Raw genomic sequence first — 24306 nt, forward strand, 5'->3', positions numbered from 1 at the left:
ATTAACTCTAAATCTTATGGTTAAAACTTGAATAAACCACCTTCATTGTGATCCTTAAAAATCAATTTTCAGTCCTCCCCAGAGCGGTGGAGTTGCTTCTGGTATACCTAGAGCACATTAGACACTTGACCCACATGAACTTCTTCCACCCAAATAACACTCCTGAATTGATTCTCTTATCCCCACTATACTAACTGGTTTCTTAAACAACTGGTGTTTCTTTTCATAGAAATTGTCTCTGGTCTTCCTTTTCAATTTTAATTTTATTTGTCCTATTTTCAGCTATATTTAATATTTTTAGATGCCAAAAATTGGTTTTGTGATTAGACAATTTTTTCCATATCATGCTAAGTAAACAATAAGTTTTATTGTTAATATTGACAAAAATGATATTATTATTACCCTTTTCACATTTGATTCTGATTTCATATAACAGTGCCACAGAATATATTCTTTCCAGTATCATTTCTTTACACTGAAGACTTACAAGGGGACTATTATTCTACATATTTAAAGTATCTTATGTAAATGAGGACAATGTCACATATTTAAAAGTTCTTAGGAGAAAATTGTGGTGACCTTGCATTTGGTAATGGGTTTTTAGATACACCATCAAAAATATGATCCATCATTTTAGTGAAAGATTCTGTTCACCATACAGTGTTACATCTAATACACTAAGTAATCACACAAGTATAAAAGATGTTTCTGAATGCTAGCTTTTCATATAAATAAGTACATTGATATTTCAGTGAGATTATGTGAGAATATTTCAGTGAGAATATACAACAGTGTTGCATTTAGTATACTTTAAAAAGTTACAGGTAGAGGGACACCTGGGTGGCTCAGTCGGTTAAGCGTCTGCCTTCCGCTCAGGTCATGATCCCAGGATCCTGGGATTGAGTCCCACATGGGGCTCCCTGCTCAGCAGAGAGGCTGCTTCTCCCTCTGCCTGCCGCTCTCCCTGCTTGTATTCTCAAGCTCTCTTGCTCTCTCTCTCTGGCAAATAAATAAAATTTTTTAAAAAAAGTTATAGGTACAAAAGGTATTTCTAAGAATGGTAATTTTATATGTGAATAATTAAAGTGTTATTCCAGGAATGACTGTATTCACCACCTTGTGCTTAAAACATTCTGCAAAGGCACACAAATAAAAGACGTTTCTAGGAATGGAGGCTGTATATATGAGCCCAACTTGTTATTGCAGTGGATAACTGTGTTCAACACAATGTGGCGTATTCAATACACCTGGAAAAGCATGTGTATAAAAGATGTTTCTTTTTTTTTTTTTAAAGATTTTATTTATTTATTTGAGACAGAGAGAATGAGAGAGAGAGAGCACATGAGAGGGGGGAGGGTCAGAGGGAGAAGCAGGCTCCCTGCCGAGCAGGGAGCCCGATGCGGGACTCGATCCAGGGCCTCCAGGATCATGACCTGAGCCGAAAGCAGTCGCTTAACCAACTGAGCCACCCAGGCGCCCTAAAAGATGTTTCTAAGAACGTTAAATGTGTATGTGAATTACTGCAGTGTTATTTTATGGAAAGAATCTATTCACCAGTGTGTGATATATGGAATACATAATGCAGGGTCACATGTATAAAAGATGTTTCTAAGGATAATAAAGTTGTGTTGCACCGGGGGGGGGGGGGGGGGGGGGACATGATCCATGAACAAAAAAGATTTGATAAGTCAGATTTTATTTAAAACTTCTGCTCTGCAAAAGACACTTTAAGAAAATGAATAGATAAGCCACAGACCAGGAGAAAATATTTTTAAAAATATTTTAAAGATGAGAAAGGATTTATAGTCAACATATACAGAGAAGTCTTAAAACTCAACAAAAATGAAACAAATAACCCACTTAAAAACTAAGTGAAAAATCTGAACAGACACCTTGCCCGAGAAGAAATACAAATATCAAATAAGCATATGAAAATGTGCTCAATATCATATGTTTCTAGGGAATTGCAAATTAAAACAACACTGAGGTATCATTACACATCTATTAGATGGCTAAAATGCAAAATACTGATAGCACCAAAAGTAGCAAGAATGGGGAGCAACAGGAACTCTCATTCTTTGCTGGTAGGAAAGCAAAGTAGTTCATAAAAAGTTTGGCAGTTTTTTAAAAGGCTAAAACTTAGTTTTACCATAAAAGTTCTTGGCTGGAAAAATCTAACAAAACTATAGTTTTGAGAGAATGATGCCAAAAATAAGATTCAATGAAATAAGTTTCACTTCACTGACAAATTGATTCAGTGAATATAATAATACATTAGTTACAGGTTGGTTAAGGAGTACTATTACCTTCTAATCAGGACTAACCAATTTTTATAATATCCAACATTTAACTGTAAATACTTAGCAACTACTCCTTTCTGTACATAATTAACTTTTAGTATGCTTTTGAAAGTAAAGTATTACAAAGTCAGTTCTTGTTATTACATTGACATTATCTAGAGTCTAGCAAACACTTATGGAAAAAGAGCACAGTATCTCCTGAAGCTACTTTTGTCTACCTAGGAACTTCTGTGGAAAAAAAAAAACTATACAAAAGCTAAATTACCAAAAAAAAAAAAAAAAAAATGCATTATTAATTTCAGCACAGTGCATACTGGTTAGGAATTTCAGTTATCTTAATGGTAGTAAGATCCCAAGTATGTAAGCTGAGTTTCCTGGTAAAAGATTTCTAAACCTGAGAAAGACACCTCTCCCAGGAAGAAAAAAAAAAAAAAAGCAAAACTGAGGCTTTAAATGGATATATTTTAATTGTGTTTGTATTCTTACTGTATTTCTTTACATTCACCAAGTGTGTGGCTTTAAAGTCATGATGTATTAAGAAGAGTTGGTTGCCAGTGAATATTTGTGCCTTTACCTAAAGTAGCTTTGAGGAACATGAGGAATGTGTTAGGCTCAATTTCCCTCCATATATCATATTTCATTGATTCAAAGATACATTTCCCCCCATATTCTGATTCTGAATGCTTACAGTTGATGGCACCTTACAAAAGTTATGAGCCAGACAGCAGTTTTGATGTGACTGTCATTACCTGTGATGTGATTACTTGGTCATAACTGTTCATATGGCTGGCATTTTGGTTGAGTTATGTGCATTATGGGGGATACACAAGTTGAGTTTAATTATCATTTAAAATGTCTTCTACAAGTCCAACTATAATTGAGCATTGTCAGTAAATATAATTGTTATTTGAAGCTTAGAAACAAAATTTCAGAAATAGATTTGAGATTACTGGAGGGAATATTTATTGTTGGAGGAATGGTCTCAGATCTATATTTTTTGTGAAGCAAAATTAAGCTACTGAAGAAAAGAAGATAGAACATGTCTAGATAGAATATGTCTACTTTCTGAGAAATTTCAAAAAGATTGCTTTTTGCCCACCAAATTAGAAGCAAAAGAAACTGGCTGTTCCTCTAGGAGAGATGAAAAAACTTCAAAGCATTAAGAGGCTGGTCTGATTAATGCATCACACAAAACTATCCCTAAGACATTGCTCAAGGCTTAAGCGCTAGTTTATTTTTTCTTAGCCATACATAATGGCACATCTTACAATCATTGTCACCTTACAGCTGGTGACATTCAGTTTCTTTAAAGAACGTGAAATCAGCTATAAAACACTTCTCGTTCTGCAACTATTTAAAAACCACAATTTTCTCATCGTATTAGAAAATAAAAATCCAAGAAAAGAAAAAAATTTATGTGCAATTGAAAAGAATTTATTAGAGTCACAAGTGACAAGGGAAATCTACAATCCAGTAAGCAATGACACATCATGAACGAGACTGGCAGCACAGGATTCTGGGCACTCACCCTCAGCTTACAGTAAGAGTTATGCCATGCTCATGCCTCTAATTCAATTCCACGACATGCTATGGGACTCCACAGAGTAAACATTCAAATAAAAGTGAAAGACCATGTGGATAGAAAAATGAGAAATTATATATTTCTATAGAATTATTTTCATATACAAGGACTTTAGTCATTTGTATAGTTACATTGCCCTAGTACTATCTAATAAGTTAGATACTGAACTATTGATATTGATGGGAAAATAGGATAATTCTTATCTTTTATGAGGATTCAAAAATTAACCTCTATGTCAGCCTGTATGTATCCACCAGACCTATATGAGTAATTTAGAATAAACACAAATACTCTTGTATACACACACCTATATTTAAATACATAATTAAATTTATGTATTTACATACAAGTGTTATATACGTGTATATGGATGCACACATAAATATGCATATTGTGAAACAAATTTATGTATATGTACATAATGTCATATCTCCTTTCAAAATTTGCACAGTGGATTCTCTTTTGGGGAGAAGGTCAATTTTTATATTTTGAAGGCTCTCACATGCATTCAACCTTTCATGTTGAAGTATTTATATATTCCTTGTATTTTAATAGTCCAAAATACCCATTTTACTTATCAATTATTTAAACAAAAGAAATAATTTTCAAAGCCCTTCTCCCGTGTGAGAACATGGCAGAGGCTGGGTCTGTTTATATAACAAAGGACATAGGCGTGTGGACAGAAGAGATCCGCAAGTACAGAGAAAGAATAAATGAATGCTCACTAGGAAATCTAGGGTAAAGAGTTGAATGAAGTAATGACAGCCTCTCGGGCAAACAGAATTTTTTACAAGAGGCTTTCCCCACCCTCAGGCACAATTACAACAGCTGTACCATATGGCCTCTATCAGTCATAATCTAGAGGAGTGCCTCTTTCTATTAACCAAGCAATAGAGGAGCAAAAATTACTTATACCAGTCCTTATGAGGCACTCGGTTTGCTGCACGGCATTCTGATAGCTTAATTAGGTGGCTAGTGTGGCACATGAGGTTTTGCAAGCCAGGTTCATCACAAAGACATCATCAAAGCAGAGGAGTCATGGGCTTTACCGCTAGATTACAAATATGAGTTTCTTCATTGGGCGTCTTGTCACTGACTGTTAGTTTGCTTCCATCTACTTAAACAATTAGATAAAGCCTCACCCTCGTAGACCAAGGCTAACAAAGAGCCATGGAATTGAAGACAGCTGGCAATTTTCCACTTATTAAGATCTCATCTTCAACTGAGTGATGGTCTCTAGAAAGTAAGGAATGTGTTTTATTTTTTTGAGTGTGTGTTCTCTTTCAAGACCTGACACAACTAGCCATGGAGTTTCCAATCCTATTTAAGACCCACAAACACAAAAACTTACAAACAAAACAGAACAAAAACAAGGTCACATCACAATGTCAACTGATTTAATGATCGAAGAATTTCAAAAATGTGTTTTTATCAGTGAAAGAATATGAAGGAAGATCCCGAAAAACACAATTATACTGAGAGAATAAATCATATATACCAGATATTTTAACAGCCATTTACTCCATAGTTTGGTTATATTATTCATTTTATGATTGTTAACTTTAACTTGGTTAATTGTCCAGAAAAATTCTAGTAGTTTTAATATATATTAATAACAAATAATATATACATTCATTCATATATGTATATATGTGTATATATTCATAAATATATGTGTATGTATATACATTCATAGACATGTGTATATACATACACACATATATATATGATGAATGACTCTAAATAGCATTATAGATAATCATTTTGAGCTTAAGTCCAACAAAAATTATAAAGCAATTAGCAGTTCGAAGACCTAATGCAAGTATACTATTATGCTCATATATTTTTTACTTGATCTTTTAAAAGTTATATATTGTAAATAATCTAACAATAAATACACATTAAATCAAATCATAGTGTAGCTCTCTATGTCCACCAATTTCATTATGATGCCACCATTTGCCCATCCTCCAACAATGAATCTTAGCGTTATCCTTTACTCATCTTCTTCGTTTCTTTCACTTCCCATGATCCCTCAGCTTTTCTGACTCCATATCCATATGTTTTGCAAGTCTCTTTTCCTTCTCTGTTGCCTGATCTATACTGAGGATTCTGATATTTTTTTCTGTAGTCTCTTCCTCTCATTACCTTATTCATTTATCAATAAACATTCAGTGAATAATTTCTTTTTTTTTTAAAGATTTTATTTATTTATTTGTGAGAGAGAGAGTGAGAGAGAGCACATGAGATGGGGGAGGGCCAGAGGGAGAAGCAGACTCCCTGCAGAGCAGGGAGCCCAATGCGGGACTCGATCCAGGGACTCCAGGATCATGACCTGAGCCGAAGGCAGTCGCTTAACCAACTGAGCCACCCAGGCGCCCCAGCAGTGAATAATTTCTATGTACTACTTACTCTTTTAGGTATTGATAATACTTTTGAAAAAACTTCCAGGAGTGTTTTCCTGTATTCTATCATTATGATCATTTATTCTAACTAGAAAATTAGATAATAATTGATTTTCATTATGTTTGTCAACTCCAGAAAGACAATTTCTTTTTACATTTACAGCTTCTTAGCATCGTATAAAAGGCTCCTCAAGATTTGAACTTCAAATCTCTCTGGACTCATCTCCAAACATCCCGTAATAATGCAATAAAATAATGCAATAAAATGCATCCCGTAATAAAATAATGGGATTTTCTTTCCCACTCACCCCTCTCCAACCAGTTAGAACTTATAAAACTAAAGTGCATAGCTCACAGTAGGTGCTTAATAAGTGCTTACTTTCCAACAGATTCTTATTTTGTTTGCCTGCTCTGTGAAATGTTCTGTGAGGTCCTCAAGTTGTCACTCTAGGTTCTAAAGGGCATTTGGCAAAGACCTTATCACAGGATCTCATCCTTGATTATGCGTCTGTTTTCCCTCAATGGCTTCTGTAGTTAGTTACTGTCCTGCTACAACCATATACTGCAGATTAGGCTGGTAACACACAGTATAGATCATAATAATGTTATTGTCAAAGTTATTAAGAACAACTTCCATATATAGAATCCATTCAGGATCCCGAATTCTTTGAATATTTTATCTTTAGTTCAGACCCAACACAAACTAATTCTAACTTTCTTTCTGAAGTGTAAACTGACATAAGGAGAGACTAACTTACTGACCAAGGTAACAGAACTAATATATAGTGGAGATATTATTCAAACACAGACCTATCTGAACCAAAAGTCTTCTTTTCTCCGCTATGACATTTTGATGTTTTTAATGTTTCCTGAGTAGTCTTCCCTCCCCCTTACTGATATCCCCCCTCCCCCCCTTTCTTTCTTGGTATGTCTAGGTTCTTTATTATTTTGATTAAAATTAAATGATGAAAAGTAACATTCAGAGAATATGTGATTTCTCTTATATTCTGGCTTTCTAGCTTCCTATAAAACTTAGAGAAATCTGTGATACAAAGTTTTATTGTATTTCATTTGTAGTAAATATTTTTTGTAGCCATCACATTGAGGTATAAGTCATAAATTCATACTTTGTCTTTTCATGGTTCTTAACCGAACTGACTTGCCCACTAGCCACAGTGGCATAGTGTGGGCCAACAATACAGTTAGGGGCCCATGAAAATATTTTTATTTTAAAATCAGAAAAAGTGAAAGATTATACTCATGTTAATGTCAACACCAACATTAAAATATGTTTAATATTCTTTATGGTGGAATAAATCCATGAAGGTAGAAGTAGCTAGGGCTCCCATTAGTTATAATGAAAAACACTGGGCTCTTAATCTCTTTTTACAGAAAATTTGCATAATTGATATATTATTCTAATTTGGTCATAAATTCCCAGACACCTAATGTCTGAATAAACATTTCATTAAGGCGTGGTCAAAATTTAGGAGAAATTGTACTAATTAGGCAAAACTAAATATTTTATAAAGCAATTTTAAAATATATACGTTAATTTTCACTGACATATTAGTTTAGTGCCTTTCCTCCAGTGCGAACAACGATATTTCTGAATCTCTAAGTATTACTATGAGATCAAAATAGCAAAAAAATAGGTAAAAACAAAGCAAAATAAACCAGCAATAGCCTCAAATCTGCTCCCCCAAATCCTTGAAATATCTTAAAGAATTATCTTCAAATACTTTTATCCCCCTCTCATGTGACTCTTTCCTCAGAGAGTAAACATTTCTTAATGTACTCAACTATTTATCAACTTAAATTTTGTCCAAAGCAGTGTTTCTCAAATTTTCTGTGTATTAGAGTAATTTGGGGTGCTTATAAAACTTCAGGTTTTGGGCTTCAAATCCAGGCTCTCTCTGTTTTAGCGATTCTGCCATGGGCCCTAGAAAACTTTATTTTTAATGAACATCTAAAGCATTTCTGAAAAATATAATCTATGGGAAATACATTAAGAGGCAATTCTTGAGTCATACAGATTTGTCAACTAGCACATAAAATCATAATCACTTTTGTTTATTTACTTATTTATATTTATTTTTTTTACTTTCGTTTATAGTAACACCTCTATCAGTGCATAATTGAAAGAGCTAAGTAACCTGTTAAAGTACTTTTAAGTTTAAATGTTATATTCTAATAGAAGAGACAATTAACTTTTTAAGTTTGTAAAATTAATTTCTGAACAGTCAATGCAGTTAAAAAAAATCCAACTGCCCATGAATAAGTGATCTCTATAACTGCAAATATTACGCCTTTTTCTTATCACTGCCTGTGACTACTGTGCTACTGAAACTAATCACAACCATTGGAAAAATAATTCCTGTAGATAAAAACCTTTGTAGGATGTATATATGCAACATTATTAGTTAAATAACGTACTCCAAAAGAAATGTTTGAAGATCCAATCGCATTTCAGTTTCAGAAATAGACTTTCTATTTTATCGTTTTACATTACAAAGGAGATTTTTAAAATCTGAAACAATCCCTCAATCTATTCAACAATCTGTTAGGCATGTGAAAAAAAGAAAATACACAAAAATAGGTATATTTGGGAATTGTATGTATATGTGTCCTATCGTTTCTAGATTTTTACATGAAGAATTCTTTGTTTAAAATTCAAAATTTATCTATAGATGATTCAAACCCAGATAACACTTAGCTCATTGCAATTACTGTCCTCTGGGTAAAACAGCAAGGTACTGAAGTGTTGGTGAATGGATAGGTGGGGAGGGTAAGCAGTAAATCATTTCAGACAATTTCACACTCAAGCCTTGTTGACATGAGGCAGGGCAAAGGAAATCACCCTATCAGCACCTGCATCTCTAATGAAGGAAAACGCTGCTGCATATGTAGAGAAGAGAGAGGGAAAAATAAATCACCTTTAACTTTAAAGTAGGCTGTTGGATTTATTCAAATACAAATGCAACCTTGTGGGCTTCCCCCCCCCCATGTATTTCCACTTAAAATTTTACAATATACACCTAGAATTCAGCATTGTTGTGTTTTGTTTTGTTTTTTTTTTACCATAGATGCTCTTCAAATTTTCAGATCAACCCACTGTATATGAAATGTATACTTTTAAAACATATCATTTAACATTTGTCTTTCATTGTCTTCCTGACATCTGTTGCAATCAGAGGTGGATGTTTAAAATGTAAAGATGGGTATCTGCCAGAGTCCTTTGCAGGAGAGATTAAATAAGGATGTGGCATAGCCCAGATACAGAGTGCCTCAGGAGATAACCACAGTTGGCTTAAGAGTGCTTTGTATGTAAATAAAAGATGAGGTAAAGTGACAAGACAAACATCTAGCAGTGGTTTTCATTCAGAGGCAGGTTTTCAACAGGCTCTATATGGAACGAAGGCAACGACTCTGAATTGTTACAGCCGCCTAACCATTCCCAGAATCCACCTTTTAATTATTCCTTTCTCTTAAAACTGATTTATAGTTTTAAACAAAAGTATTTTTTGATTTAAAATGTGTAATTTCTAGGCCACCTGCCCTGACACACCAACCACTTCCCATACAATATTGTAAATATACGAAAATGTAAATATGATAAAAGATAAGCTGTTTTAACAATGCATTATATAGGGAGACAGAAGAGAAAATTAAAAAAAAAAAATGCAAGCTGGGTTATCCATCAAGCCAAGCGTTATATTCAAATATTTTAATATTTAATGACACCAAGTAACCAAGTCACAGCTTTATTGAAAACCGCTTGATTATTGTGTTAATAAAATAATCTGCATTGTGATGGTTATTTGCATTGTTTTTTTTTTTAATTTTGTGCCCTGAGGCATCTTTTGCCTGTCTACACTTCTGCTAAGATAAGTCATTAAGTTCTAGAGACCATATACTTCTTAGTTTTTCAGAAACTTGTGACTTTTTTTTCATTTATCTGCCTTTTGCAATAAATTTCTGATGAAGGAGAATATTCTTCTCTCAAGGTGAAGAGTGGAAGTAAATCAGGTGAATGAGAAACGGTTTTTTAAAAAGATGTTGATATTGATCTTCCCATCATTGCTCCCTCTAAACTCCACTAAACTCACTCCAGGTCCGGATCTCTACTGAACTTGAGAAAGCTAGGACCACAACAACGAAAGACATCAGGGCCTCAGTTCATTCTAGGATTAACATGAAGGAGAGAATCTGAGGTGGATGACTCCTCTCAGTAGTTTTGTCATCTCCTTAGCCTGAAACCAATGCTCCTGGGGGGCAGCGGGTAGGAAAATGACTTCCGGTCCGCAGGTGTTCCTTTTGAAAAGCTAACAGTATATTTCTTTTGGCAGGTAAATTACTTTGAAATAATTCTTGAACTCTGTTGTCCTGAACAAGACAGACATTTAACTTTATGCACCCCCTTTTCAGTCAGTACTCATATTTCTTTTTAAGATGTTGCCTCATAGTGGGCCCTGAGTTACTAATCTGTAGGACATCTTGTTAACTAAATGAAAACTGATTGATGACCTCTGAAGCCAATCTACATGTTGTATGAAGCAATAAATTCATTTATTTTAAGCTCTCTTTAGTTATAAAAATGTTTGCATATAGGATAGTAATTGCAGAGTTTTGACTAATTTAGACCTAAATGTTCAAGTTGATTGGTCTTCTTTGAAATGATACAGTATCTTCTTGAATGCAAAGGTAACTTTATATTTCATACATAAACCTTACTCCTTCCCACCATACACAATAATGTATGCATTCCTTTTTCCAGATATCTAGGTAAAGATGATGCAAATGACACGTGACCATTTTGAGATTTGATTACCTGCTTGATAACTAGATCATGGATTAAATTTGTTGACCTATAATAGTCACTGGCTGGCCAGACAGTTTAAGGATAACTATATCTAAGCTATAATCTATATCTGTATGTATCTACAGTCATGGTTTTCAAAACATTTTCATACAAATACCCTCTTTACCCTGCCTGACGATTTGAAAAATGATGAATTATTTTGTACTTAATTTGCATTTTTCACGTACTTTAAAAATGCACATTTTTCATATTGCCAATCTTTGATATTTGGTTCATTCACTAATTTTAAGCAATACTCAACAGAATTGTGGAAAGAGAAGGGAATGTAGAAACAGGTTAAAAATAAAAACTTTTAGTAATTTCAGTAGTGTATTAAGTACAAAGTAGCTAAATGTACTTTGCTACAACAGACTAAATTTTCTGTATACTTTCACCCTATGGAAATGTTTTTAATAGATATAATTCCATTTGTTTATTCACAACTCCCTTATCTGCCAGGTACCCGTGTTAACCTGGCAAGGGAGAAAAAGTCAAGCCCCTAGATTATTTGAAAATTCTGATTTGTGTGTGGATACAAATGATAAATTACACATTGGTGCCAAATATTAACATAAATACAACAGTAAAATAAATAAAACCCAAACTTCAAGGTTTAATTTAATGCAACACCATCTGCCATTCTTTTATGAATAACTTGCCTAAATTATGATGATAAATTAAACCTATCCAAATTAACTACAATTCATTCCCATAGCTTTATCTAAGAGGAAAGTTGACATTATATTTTCATTAGTGTATCAATATATTTTTCAATTTTCCTGTACCATAGCATTGGGTTTAGTTAATTTCCTATAAAAGAGTTTGAGTAAAGCTTTTTACAGCAATGTTATTCTAGCGCCATTAATAAAATTACGACTTCAAGGACACCAGTTCTAACTTCACTGGAAACAACAGTAACTATGGCTGCATGTTGCATTTTTACCCTGACACTGTTCAGCCTGTTAATTAACATGTCACTCCTCTAAAGGAATTTCAGGTTTAAATACTCCACTTTTTTTGATGGCCCTTTTCTATGGTACTAACATGCATTTGTAACTGCTTTTTCTTTTTGTGTTACACATTTCTCTCAACTATAATTATTCTTCTTCCACCACTCTAATTCACCAAGTTAATCTAGTAACTCTTCACATGTTTCAGTAACAGTGAATATTTTTGTCAATTTTCTCACTTTCTCTAGGGAATTAAGAAAGTGCTCTGTATTCAAGAATATTTGATCCCTGAAACATATCAGCACACATACTTAAGAAACCATTCACACAGACTTACACATTTGAAAGCAAATGAACAAGTTTGATTTATAAGACACACAATGAAAAATGAATTTAAAGCAAAGAAAGTATACTGGTCATGATTTGATAAAACAGATGCTTGGCACTTACCTGCAATAACCTGGGCCTGGAACAGGTGATCTTTGGAAAAGCTGAGGAGTGATATTATGACCAAAAAAGGAACATGTTTCCATTTCATCTTTGTCCCTTCCTTGCATTACACCCAGCCAGTGACAGATAGGTTTTATCTGGAAGAAAAAAACAAATAGCCAATTATTTTTTAATGGTTAGCTATGTTGAGAAAAAGGTAGTACTAAAAATATTTTGTGAAAAATTATAGTTTAAATGCATTTGAAATATCATTTTTCAAAATGATAAAATATGTAAGTAGTTAAATACAACTTACACTGACTATATTTTAGGATATACATTTTGAACAAATATAGTATTTATTAATTTTGAAAATGCATTTTCAATCAGATATAATTAGCAAATAATTCATTGGTTTTCTCTAGCATTTAGGCAATACCAGATACATGTTTTTGTCTTCTCACCAATTTAGTTGGAACACTCTCATCAGGTCCAGAAAACTCTGGGGTCCAGAAAACTTTCTCATTCACTAAGCAAATATTTACAAACAGCTTATAATGAGCAAGTCACGATGCTACTTTGAAGATACAGCAGAAGACAAAACTAAATAGTTTCTCTTTATTCAGGTATACAAACATTTGAGGGCACTTTAATGACATCAATTTATAAACACATTAAAAAAAAACTTTTGTAGATGTTCTATTCTGAACAAAGCACTCTGTTATCAGTCATGATGGACCCAAGAAATATAAAATAGTGCCTTGTAGATGATGACTTTAACAGATGGCAGAATAAAACTACAGGAATTCAGGAGGAAGACGGATCAGTTTTGCTTGGGAGAACCGACCAAACTTACACTAAAGACATGGCATTTGTGATATGAGATAGTATTTGATAAATAGAAAATACTTTTCAAAATGAGAGAACAAAATAACCAAATATTCAAAGGAAATATATATATATATGTGTGTGTGTGTGTGTGTGTGTGTATGTGGTGTATTCCAATAATACATTGATATATTTAAGGAACTGTAAGAGAGTTATTTGGCTGATGGTAAAGTTTGCCAGAATACAGTATGATAGAAAACTGGAAAGATAAAGACAGGCAATGAGGAATCACTGTCGAGTTTAGTGATAGATAATAATATGACTCAAATTATTGAGAAGATAACTCTGGTAGGAATGTGAAGGATATAAAGTAATTATGAGGAAAGTTAGCATGGAGGCCATAACCACAGTACAGAAACTTATAATAAACGTTCACAAAGGACCCTGGGAAAGGAAATGAAACCAATGGCTGGTGTTGGGGTCGGGGGGCAGGTGACATTACACAAGAACACTTTGCAGGACTTAACATTACATTCAGGAGCTAGGACATAGAAAGACATGTACTCACTTAGTCAAAACTACATAAATAAATCTAGCACAAAGAAAATGTAATGTGTCCCTAAAGAAAAAGAAAGTTCTAGCACACATCTTGTGACACTCAGAATGACAACTTGAAAAAAGGGTGACCTACTTGAGTCTGTAGGTTTACCCCCACAAAGCCACCATCAATTTGTCTAGGTGAGCTGAGCTGTCCTTACTTTCTTATCACTGTACAGTTAATTGCCAAGTTTTCCTTTAGCAGAGCCTCCTAATCCTCCTGCCAGACACTACAATCACTGAACTTACTTAAGATATTTGAGGATTATTTCTTCTCTTTAAGAATTCTGCAAGCCCCTCCTGTCTGGGCTAGAACCTTGCCTGCGAAGAAATATTCTTGGCTACTGTAGGCTCATGTTTGTTACCCATTTTCCTTGACTGGAGCTAATGCCTTTGTAACTCTCCTTACCCTGGTATCCTACTCATAAATGACATCACATACCCCCATTATGTTCCATGTATTATCCGTTTTAAGTGTCAAACGAGAGTAGAAAGTAGCTTAGATTTCAGATAATCACAAACGTAGATGAACAGTTCCACTCTTCAATCCAAACTCTGCGATTGTTAGTTTGTCCAGAGGCTTCTTCTCAGTTATCCCTTGGTGTTTTGGCTTATAGTCACATTTCTCAGTGATGTAGAGATGATCAGTTCTTCCAGAGAAAATGTATAAATAAACTGCATCCTAGTAATTTCTGCTTGACTGGGTTTTGATGTAACAGATACCCTGTCATCTTGGATTCTGCTTGCCTAGGGATATTCCCATCTTCCTCCTTTCTCTAACATTTGATTATTATGTGCACTAGACATCAGAGTCCCTGTTTTGAGATAAGCTCTAGATCCATATTCCTTATAGTTTTATAGAAAACTATAGTAAACTATTCCCTATAGTAGTTTGGCCTCAGCTTTTGATGTAAATAAAAGCATGTTTGAACCTAGAGGTTGTTTATGATTTGCTTATTATTTGACAATTTAGAATCATTATATTAGTTAAATGATACTTTAAAGTATATTTATTGAAACTGAGATGTTCATATCTGTGGTTGCTTATATTCTAACCATTTCGTTAATAATTACATATACCTTATTTGCTGCCACTAGCCATCGAAAATAAAAGCCCACATAAAACATGTGCATTCTTCTTTTAAAATCAGTGCAACAGGGGCAGCTAAGGGGCTCAGTCAGTTAAGCCTCCGACTTGTGATTTCAGCTCAGGTCATGATCTCATGGATTGTGAGACTGAGCCCAGTGTCCGGCACAGTGCTCATTGGGGAGTCTGCTTGAGATTCTCTCCTTCTGCCCCTTCCCCACTCATGTGCTCACTCTCTCTCACTCTCTCTCTCTCTCTCAAATAAATAAATCTTTAAAAAATAGCCTTTAAAAATAAAATAAAATCAGGGCGCCTGGGTGGCTCAGATGGTTAAGCGCCTGCCTTCGGCTCAGGTCATGATCCCAGGGTCCTGGGATCGAGTCCCGCATCGGGCTCTCTGCTCCTTGGGAGCCTGCTTCTCCCTCTGCCTCTCTCTCTCTCTGTCTCTCATGAATAAATAAATAAATAAATAAATCTTAAAAAAAATAAAAAATAAAATAAAATAAAATAAAATCAATGCAATAAACATAACAAAATAACCCTGGAGGTATAAATATTTATTATAATTGGTTGAACTGCCAGTTATGTTAATAGGATTATGCTTTCTCTCTCTCTTTCAAATAAATAAATAAATCTTAAAATATATATATATATATTTATAATTTTGTTGCGAATGATAAATCTATGGAAGTAACACAGTGTACTATTCTAGAAGCATAGATGGTAATACTAAATTCTTGGGTATGGATCTCAACTCTACCACTCATGTTGTTTGACTTTAGGCAAAAAAATTTAAGCTTTCTTAATCTCATCTTTCTCAAATATAAAATGTGAATAATAATAATAGTTACATCATCAGGTGAGATAATACGCATGGAGTGTCTAGAATAGATATCATCACCTGATATCTATTAATATTAATAACACCATGACTCCGAACTTCAAATAGCATCCAATGAGGTTACTCCAGGATGAAGATGGAACCAATCTTTGATTTGTATTTACATGTTGCTTCACATTTGAATAGTGTCTGTTTTAGGTTTAACTTATAAGACAGTAGGGGTTTTGATTTAGTTTAATGAACTTTATTAAGTTAAATTTATATATGATAAAATGAACCCATTTACAGCATAGGTTTAAATTTAACAAACATATAGAGCTATGTAATGTCCACCCCCATAATGATATTGATTCTTTCACAGGTGCCTTGGTGTTAAAAGGTAAAATGTTATATGCATATGCTGTGCATGAATATGTGTTGCTGGTGTACATTTTCAAATAAAAATAAATGCATTGCCTGCCTGCTTTTAGGAGGAGGATTGCCTTAAAGATAGTTTTAATTTGTTCTACTAATTACTATGAAATTTCTTGGAAAGCAGAAAAGTCCTATAAGAAATTAATTTAAGTAAATGCATGGTTCAACAAAGTAAAACATACTTTTTTAGGCATACATTTTGGATTACTTAAGAGAACACAAACATTCCCTAAGCGTATCAGTGTATCACAATGAGTATATTTCAGTCTCTTCTGAAACTCCTCAGCATAGGTAGCTCGCTCTCTCTTTCTCTCTCTCTCTCTCTCTCATATTTAGGACAGAAACTATATTTACCAAAGCTTTCCTTGTTACTAACCAAAATTTGTTCTTCTTTAAGTTACACTACTCTCTTTGTTTTCCTTTTCAGTTGAAAACAAAAAGTGCTCTGGGAAATCAAAATAGTTTTTGGAGTCTCATCTTCTCAACCTTTTCATCGTATTCAGCTTCTGCTTAACTGATTGTCACCCAATGAGTCAAAAGTTAGAACAGCTGGAAATGTTCCCCAAAACAACAACACCAGGAACTGTTGATTTTCTTTGTCCTACTCTTAGATAAAAGAAACAACAGTGGCCTGTGGGTAATAGGTGAGCCCCAAACCTGGCTGTCCTTGTGAGATCAAAGACCAGGAAAGGCCAGACTCCTTTTGAATTCTGCATATAATAGAAGAATCAGTCAGCAAACTACACACAGTAAGGAGATACTCTCCCTCTTTACAAATGAGATAAACTGAAGTTTGGTCTACTCAAATGACACTATCCCCCTAGAACACCTAAAGGAAAATCAATCATGAAAATTAAAGGTCTCTACTCAAAAGAGTCTTCAGAAAATTTTGGAACTTTAAAAAAGAATTAAGAATGCAAAATTAGGTTTGGTGAGAGAGCTATAAATAAATAGTTGGGACGCCTGGGTGGCTCAGTCGGTTAAGTGGCTGTCTTCGGCTCAGGTCATTATCTCAGGGTCCTGGGATTGAGTCCTGCATTGGGCTCCCTGCTCTGTGGGGAGCCTGCTTCTCCCTCTGCCTGCAGCTCCCCCTGCTTGTACTCTCGCTCATTTTCTCTCACCCATACTCTCTCTCTCTAGCAAATAAATAAATAAAATCTTAAAAAAAATAGTTAATAAACATTTTTGCACAGTTAATATATGGAGAGCTCTGTGCCAGGCAGTGGAGATTCATAGAGATATGAAACAAATCTATACTCTTAATGTTAGAGCAGTAGATAATTTATTTTATATTAGTGACAAAGACACAAAGGATGAAGTTGGCCATGGAAGAAGCTGAAGGTGGGGAGGGGACTGGGGTGGCCTAGGCTTTACAGGGTGTGTTGAAATCACACAACTGCAGAAACCAGGAAAGAGAGTGAGGGGAGACAACCATTGTGCAGATAAGTGTTGCTACAACAGAAGATATGAAATAAAAAATAAAAATAAGACATAACCTATATGTAGCACTTCACAGTTTATTTATTAGCCCATCAGATTTAATTATATCAGGAAAATAATACATAAATCATTATCTTCCATATGACATTATGAGTTCAGAACCTTCACGAGACTTGTCTGCATGAATATATGTAGTTAGCACATATAAGTGAATTGAAATCAACTCTACTATTTTTCTTTCCACGAAATCAAAACATCAAAGAATTGCAAAGTCCTGAATACAAGGCTAATTCAAGGTTTTTTTCTTATCAACAGTGTGATTCAAGGTTTTTTTCCTATCAACAACTTTTTTCTTATCAACTTATATGGGAAGATAAAACTAGGTAACAACTATATAACTTGGGAATGAAAGTGAATCAAGACAAAAGAACCATGTAGAGGATTATTAGTATATTCTCATATGTGTGGTGAACAGGATCCTCTATAAAGTCTACTTAGGGGGATAAAAAGAAGGTATAAATATTAAGACACTGCAAAGGAAAGGCAATAGAATTTGGCGAAGCATATGACACTAGAAGCCAAAAAAGAAAAAGAAAAAGAACAAAGAAAAAAGAAATGTGTGCTATTTTCAAAATATCCACCTAGTAAATGGAAAGCTTAATAAGAAATGTGTGTGGGGCACCTGGGTGGCTCAGGTCATGATACTGGGGTCCTGGGATCGAGCCCCGCATCGGGCTCCTTGCTCCGCGGGAAGCCTGCTTCTCCCTCTCCCACTCCCCCTGCTTGTGTTCCCTTTCTCACTGTGTCTCTCTCTGTCAAAAAATGAATAAAATCTTAAAAAAAAAAAAAAAGAAATGTGTGTGTGTGTAATTTTTATAAATGACTCGCTAATTTACTCTTGCTTTAGAGTTCTCTAGAATAATAATACATATATAAGTCTGTAGGGAACCCTATTAAGAATTTATTATGGCTTCTGTTTAGTTAGGGGTGCTTTAAATTTGAAATAATAATAAAAGGTATATAATACCTTCTAAAAATGCTGATTTAATCCTTTTATATAGACAAGTTAAACTGGACAAATTATTACCAAATTCTTAAGTTAATGTCACATCTCTTATAAAAAGTATTATTTGAAAATAGCACACTACATATACAAGCAGGGCACTTAAATGAGTGATGGGTATTAAGGAGGGCACTTGTTGTGATGAGCATTGGGTGTAATATGCTGAAAGTGACATATCACTAAATTCTACTCCTGAAACCAACATCACCCTATATGTTAACTAACTAGAATTTAAATAAAAACTTGAAACAAACAAATAAACAAAAAGCAGAGCACTTAAAGCACATTTAGGGTTTAGGGCTAAATAGATTAAAACATTTATACACAGACACTTGCCTTATAATTCATTTATAATACCTTTGCCTTCTCATATACTTAGGGAACCCATCACTCTTAGGAGGATGTGGATACTATATATTTAGCCAAATGTCTACATTATCCTAAACCCCGAATTATTAATATCCTAGGTTTAAAGTGTCATTATTAACTTTCTGACTTCATTTATATACATGGATTTTGTAAAGAAAAAAGAGGAAAGAAAAGAAATTATAAGTAAAAGACTCTAGGAAAATGAATTTGAAATCAATACTGAGAATAAAATCCATGATTAGAAAATAAAGGAGTGAAGGCAAGATAAAGACAAACCTGGAAAACAGGGTAGAGTTAATCAGGAATAGAGGAAGTAAGGGAATTAGCAAGATTTTCAGTGGTTTGTCACCTAATTTCTTGAAGCTCCTGCATATATAGGCAGAGCTATATTACTATTCACACTTCAGTTTTATTTGGATGGATCACAGACCCTATATCCAATTATGCCTCCACTCATTTCACAAAGACTAATTAATTCTCATTACATTTCCAGGAAATACACCATTTTAAATATACCATGAGAAAACTCAGGACATGGTGATAAACCTCAGGCTGTATATAAAGAATGAGAGGATTTGAGACTCTCTAATTTGTATCCAAAATGAACTGAAATACATTACCAAGTCAGGACAAAGAGTCAAAGAAACATTTTTTTTTTTAATTTATTTAGTCAATTTACTTAACATAGTCCATCTATTAGGATCATGTAGACAGATATGTTACCATGAATTAATAGTCAAAAGATAAAGTAATCTGAGACATACAACATTTTAGAATTCTTACTCTTCAACCTATACTAAATTCAAAAAATGCCATGGACAATGTTTCTGTCTGCTCAAAATTTATGTTGGAACTTAATCATCACATCCCCAATATGATGATTTTAGGAGATGGGGCCTCTGGGAGGTGATTAGGTCATGAGGATGGAGTCTTCATGAATGAGATTAGTTCCCTTATAAAAGAGCCCAGATAGTCATGGGGAGAAGGGAAGCCTGCTGTCTGTGAGCCAAGAATCGGCCCTCATCAAACACCAGATCTGCCAGGGACTTGATGTTGAACTTCCCAACCTCCAAAACTATGAGATATAAATTTCTGTTGTTTACAATCCACCTAGTCTAAGGCATTTTGTGATAGTAGCCCTAAGACAGTAAGCAATTTGCCAAAATTTAAGGATCTGCTATATTCCTAAAAACTTCCAAAATATTAAACTTCTGATTGTTTTATACATTTCACTCATTAGGGTGTTTAAAGACATAGTGATGAAACCGAAGATTATTTAAAAGAAAAACATTGGGATGCCTGGGTGGCTCAGTCGGTTAAGCAACTGCCTTCAGCTCAGGTCATAATCTCCGGGTCCAGGGATCAAGCCCTGCATGGGGCTCCCTGCTCAACTGGGAGTCTGCTTCTCTCTCTCTCTCTCTCCCCCTCTGCCCCTCCTCCCCACTTGTTTTTTCTCTCTCTCTCTCTCTCAAATAAATAAAATCTTAAAAAAAGAAAAGAAAAACATCAAAAATATCAACTAGCAGTGAGGTGTTCTAAGAACATTACTAAGTTACAGTTTTAGGAGAATCATCAGAAAGAAAGGACAAATAATTATTTTATTGCTACAAAATGAGAATCTGAAGTATTCAAGAGTTCTTAAAACATTGCACATGGCATACACAAAATACTGATCGACATCTTCAAATAAAGTACTATGAGCAGCATGAAGACAGTCAAATTAGCAATCACCATAAGTTCTACTTAATGTTTGGTCTCCTTTCAGCATATTGAAGTTGGCATTTCATCACTGGTTTAAAGCAACACTAGCATGACTTTTGAATTAGATATTTGAACACAGTGAATTGCAAGAATTCATATATGCATTTCAAGATTAAAATATAAAATCAATAAAGACAGTAAGGTGGTTGTCAACCACTGGCCAGAGTATCTTATCTAAATGATCGAAATGCAGTTATGAATAAAAATAAATGTAATGTGCTATCTACAGGGCATGATGAAGATAAACACCAGTCTCTCTACTATAGTTACCATAATCATTAAAGAATCAATGCCAAATTAAACTGCACAAATCCTTAAGGGGGGAGGGAGAAAAAAAGCACAGCAGTAACTGAAGAAAGGTTCAAATCAATTTTTCACCCTAAACATAGTGAAGTTCATTAGTATTGCTAACATAAAGGCGAAGGTAAAGACAGCAAAATGGAGTTTTTTTAATCTTCTTTCTCTTTAATTATAGGGTTGCTTCAGGCAACCTAACTTTCAGACTTGCTTAAAAAAAAGATTGTGTTCATATATTAGCAGAATTATGTCAAGAATAAGGAAATTTAAAAGATAATTTAATGTAAAGAAATGTTGCATGTAAAGATGTAGATAGAATGTAAAGATTTAATATAAAGAAAATTTCACCAGAATTTTTTCCTTTTTATTTTGTAGCTAAAAAGAAAACTGTCTACATCAGGCATTCTTCAAAATCAATGTTCAAATTCACAAAGATGATTCCTTAAAAGTATACTCATGTACACAAAGACAAAAAGAAAGCAATTTTCAAACAAAAGCAGTTTTCAAAATGCTCTGCTCACATTAGCTCTGTGTCAGATGAATTCTATGCCCACTTGACCTTCAATCATATTTTTCATTTCATCATTCTGATGAAAATTAGTGGGACACATGATGTTTGGTCATCCTAGCTAAAAGTGAATCCAGTTGCAGACATATTTTTCTGGAAAACATCATCTTTCAAGTAACATAACGTGGAAATAAACATCAACGGCCTCGCTATTCTAAAAATAAGTGTTGCCTCCGATAAGTCAGATTTATCTTAGCATGATAACAGAAATTAGAGGAAGTTGTCTGGGCAGTGGTTTGGTCAAAGAAAAGTTAGATATGAAGCTAGTCTGGCTTGACACTTACACTGAGGGGGAGAAATGCGGAAGGGTAGAGGAGAAAAAGGGAGAAAGCACAAGAATGAGAGAAAATAAGGGAACCTGAACAGTTGATTTAGCAAGCATGTTCTGGTGGCAGTTCCTGGAAGTAACAACAAACCAATTCTATAGCGAGTGAGGTTAGTTATCTTCTGAACATCCTCACCTTTCAGAGAGTGCTGCCATGATCATTCTCTTCTCTCTGTTTAATCTAATTGAAAAGGAATGCCTGGTGACTCATTTTTTCACTTTAGAGACCAAGACTTAAATTAAAGCCAGCCATTCCGCAAATTAAAAGTGAACAACCCAAGCTGTGCTACTATTCAATGCCAATAAATACAAATATCTAATAAGGTTTAAAAAAATGTATTTAATGGAATATGATGCCACTATTAGAATACCTTTTCTAAAGACAAAACAAAGCAAAAATATACCAAAAAGCATATTAAAATGACCATGCCCCTGTACCTATACTTCATTTATTTAATAATATTTTTTTGAGAACCTATTATGTGCCATCCTAAGATTCCAAAATGAATACCACACAGTCTTCGCCCAGAAAGAGCTTGTATTATGGCAGGGGAAACAGACCCAGATAAGTTACATGTAGGATGATCATTTCTATCACAGAGTTTATTTAATAGAGTACTGTTCTATGAGATTGAAGCAATTAGGCTTCTGGCAAACTGGAAAATGTTCACCACAGAAGTGAACATTTCAATGGATCTTGAAGGAATGGTAGTTGTTGATCGAGCCAAAAGAGTTTAAAACCGGAGAGGAACAGAATTCAAAACAAAAGTACCAGCTGTGCTGAGGCATGGAGGAAGGAGTCTGTGTGTTTAAAGAACAATAAATGATTTTATTTGGGTGGGATTTCAGGTGACATGTATGTGTGAAGCTGTGCTTGGAGAGGAAGCTGAAAATATAGAACAAAGCCAGGATGTAAAGAGTTCTGTGTGCAAAAAGACATTTAAGCAGAAGCAAGAATGGTACAAATGTGGTTTCTAGGATAAAAACTCTGTAACTCACGGGCATGGAGCAAGCAAGTCTGAAGATCACGAGGCTGCATAGGTCACCATTGCAATAGTCTACAATTCTAGCATCATGGCGAAGTCTGCCATTTAGCAAACACTAAATAATTGTGGAATTAATGGATAGATGAATGAACACGGTAATACGAACACAATGATATGCACCTAAACTAATGTACTTACAGAGAAGTTGGAAATACAAACACAAAGCTATCATATTCATGAAATCCATCTATCTATGAAGACTGCCATTACATTAGGCAAGGAATCATGGTAGCTAAAGGCAGAAAACACTTACAGAAACATTATGCTTACCATAATAACCAGAGCAAAATGTACTCGTTTTTGTTATTTGCTTTTATTTTCTAAACAAGTTAATTTCAAATACACTGCCTTGAATGTGTATGGAATCCTAAAATTGGTTCAATTCTACTGGGAGATGAGTCACAGCATCATTTTTAAATGGATGTGACATTTAAATTAAAATCTATTACTTCGGGTTTGACTTTTTAAGTGTCTAAATAACTGTGTTCTTTACAACTATTCATATTAAAGCTTGATATTAATTTCCAAGCTAAGAGTAGATTACACATTCATACTTAAATGAGCTGCAAATTTTTAGATTGCTTAAGAGCAAATAGCTCTAGAAATATCATTACCACAAATGCACATATAGCCTAGTTAATCTGAGCAATTGTCTTCACTTGTGTTGGATTAGTTTATGAAGATATAGTGGTGGAGAAGGGACAAAAGGAGCAAACATTAAATTTTAGACTGGCTATTAGTAATGCTATAGTAAAAAACACAAAGTAGCAGAAGAGCAAGTCAAAGGTAATTTTAATACGTCAACATGCACAGACTTGTAACAAAAAGATCCACCCACAAAAGGCTCTGCATGAAAGATGGAGGAAAATTCTGTGACTGGCAATTGTATTGCATACATTCTAGAAGGCAAGGGTTTTTGAAAGGCATTTAGCTTTCAACCACTCAGTGTTCCTGTGAATGTCCTCAGCAGGACCAGAAATGGAGGATTCAATTTTCAGAGATAATTGTGTCAGATAACTGTCTCATGCCTTTTCAGCAAGAATCTGATAAACACCTAATTACTAACCAAGTGATTTTAGAGCTATATAGCTGGGCTGGTATGCAGGCTACCCAGAAAGACCTGGCCATTCAATATATCAGGAG

General features: G+C 34.3%; 1 protein-coding gene across 1 annotated transcript in view; it reads right to left on the reverse strand.

The window, feature by feature from the left end:
- The window catches only part of ROBO1 (roundabout guidance receptor 1), a 1126461-nt gene that overhangs the window by 951523 nt on the left and 150632 nt on the right, over window positions 1-24306 (reverse strand). Inside the window, exon 2 of the mRNA XM_064580171.1 lies at window positions 12549-12685. Coding sequence (XP_064436241.1) covers window positions 12549-12636 — 88 coding nt within the window. The 5' untranslated portion in view covers window positions 12637-12685. The remainder of the gene's footprint in view (window positions 1-12548; window positions 12686-24306) is intronic.

Source organism: Mirounga angustirostris, unplaced genomic scaffold (genome assembly GCF_029215605.1).
Source record: "Mirounga angustirostris isolate CCGP_5_RB_7025 unplaced genomic scaffold, mMirAng1.0.hap1 SCAF_1, whole genome shotgun sequence".
Taxonomy (NCBI): Eukaryota; Metazoa; Chordata; class Mammalia; order Carnivora; family Phocidae; genus Mirounga; species Mirounga angustirostris.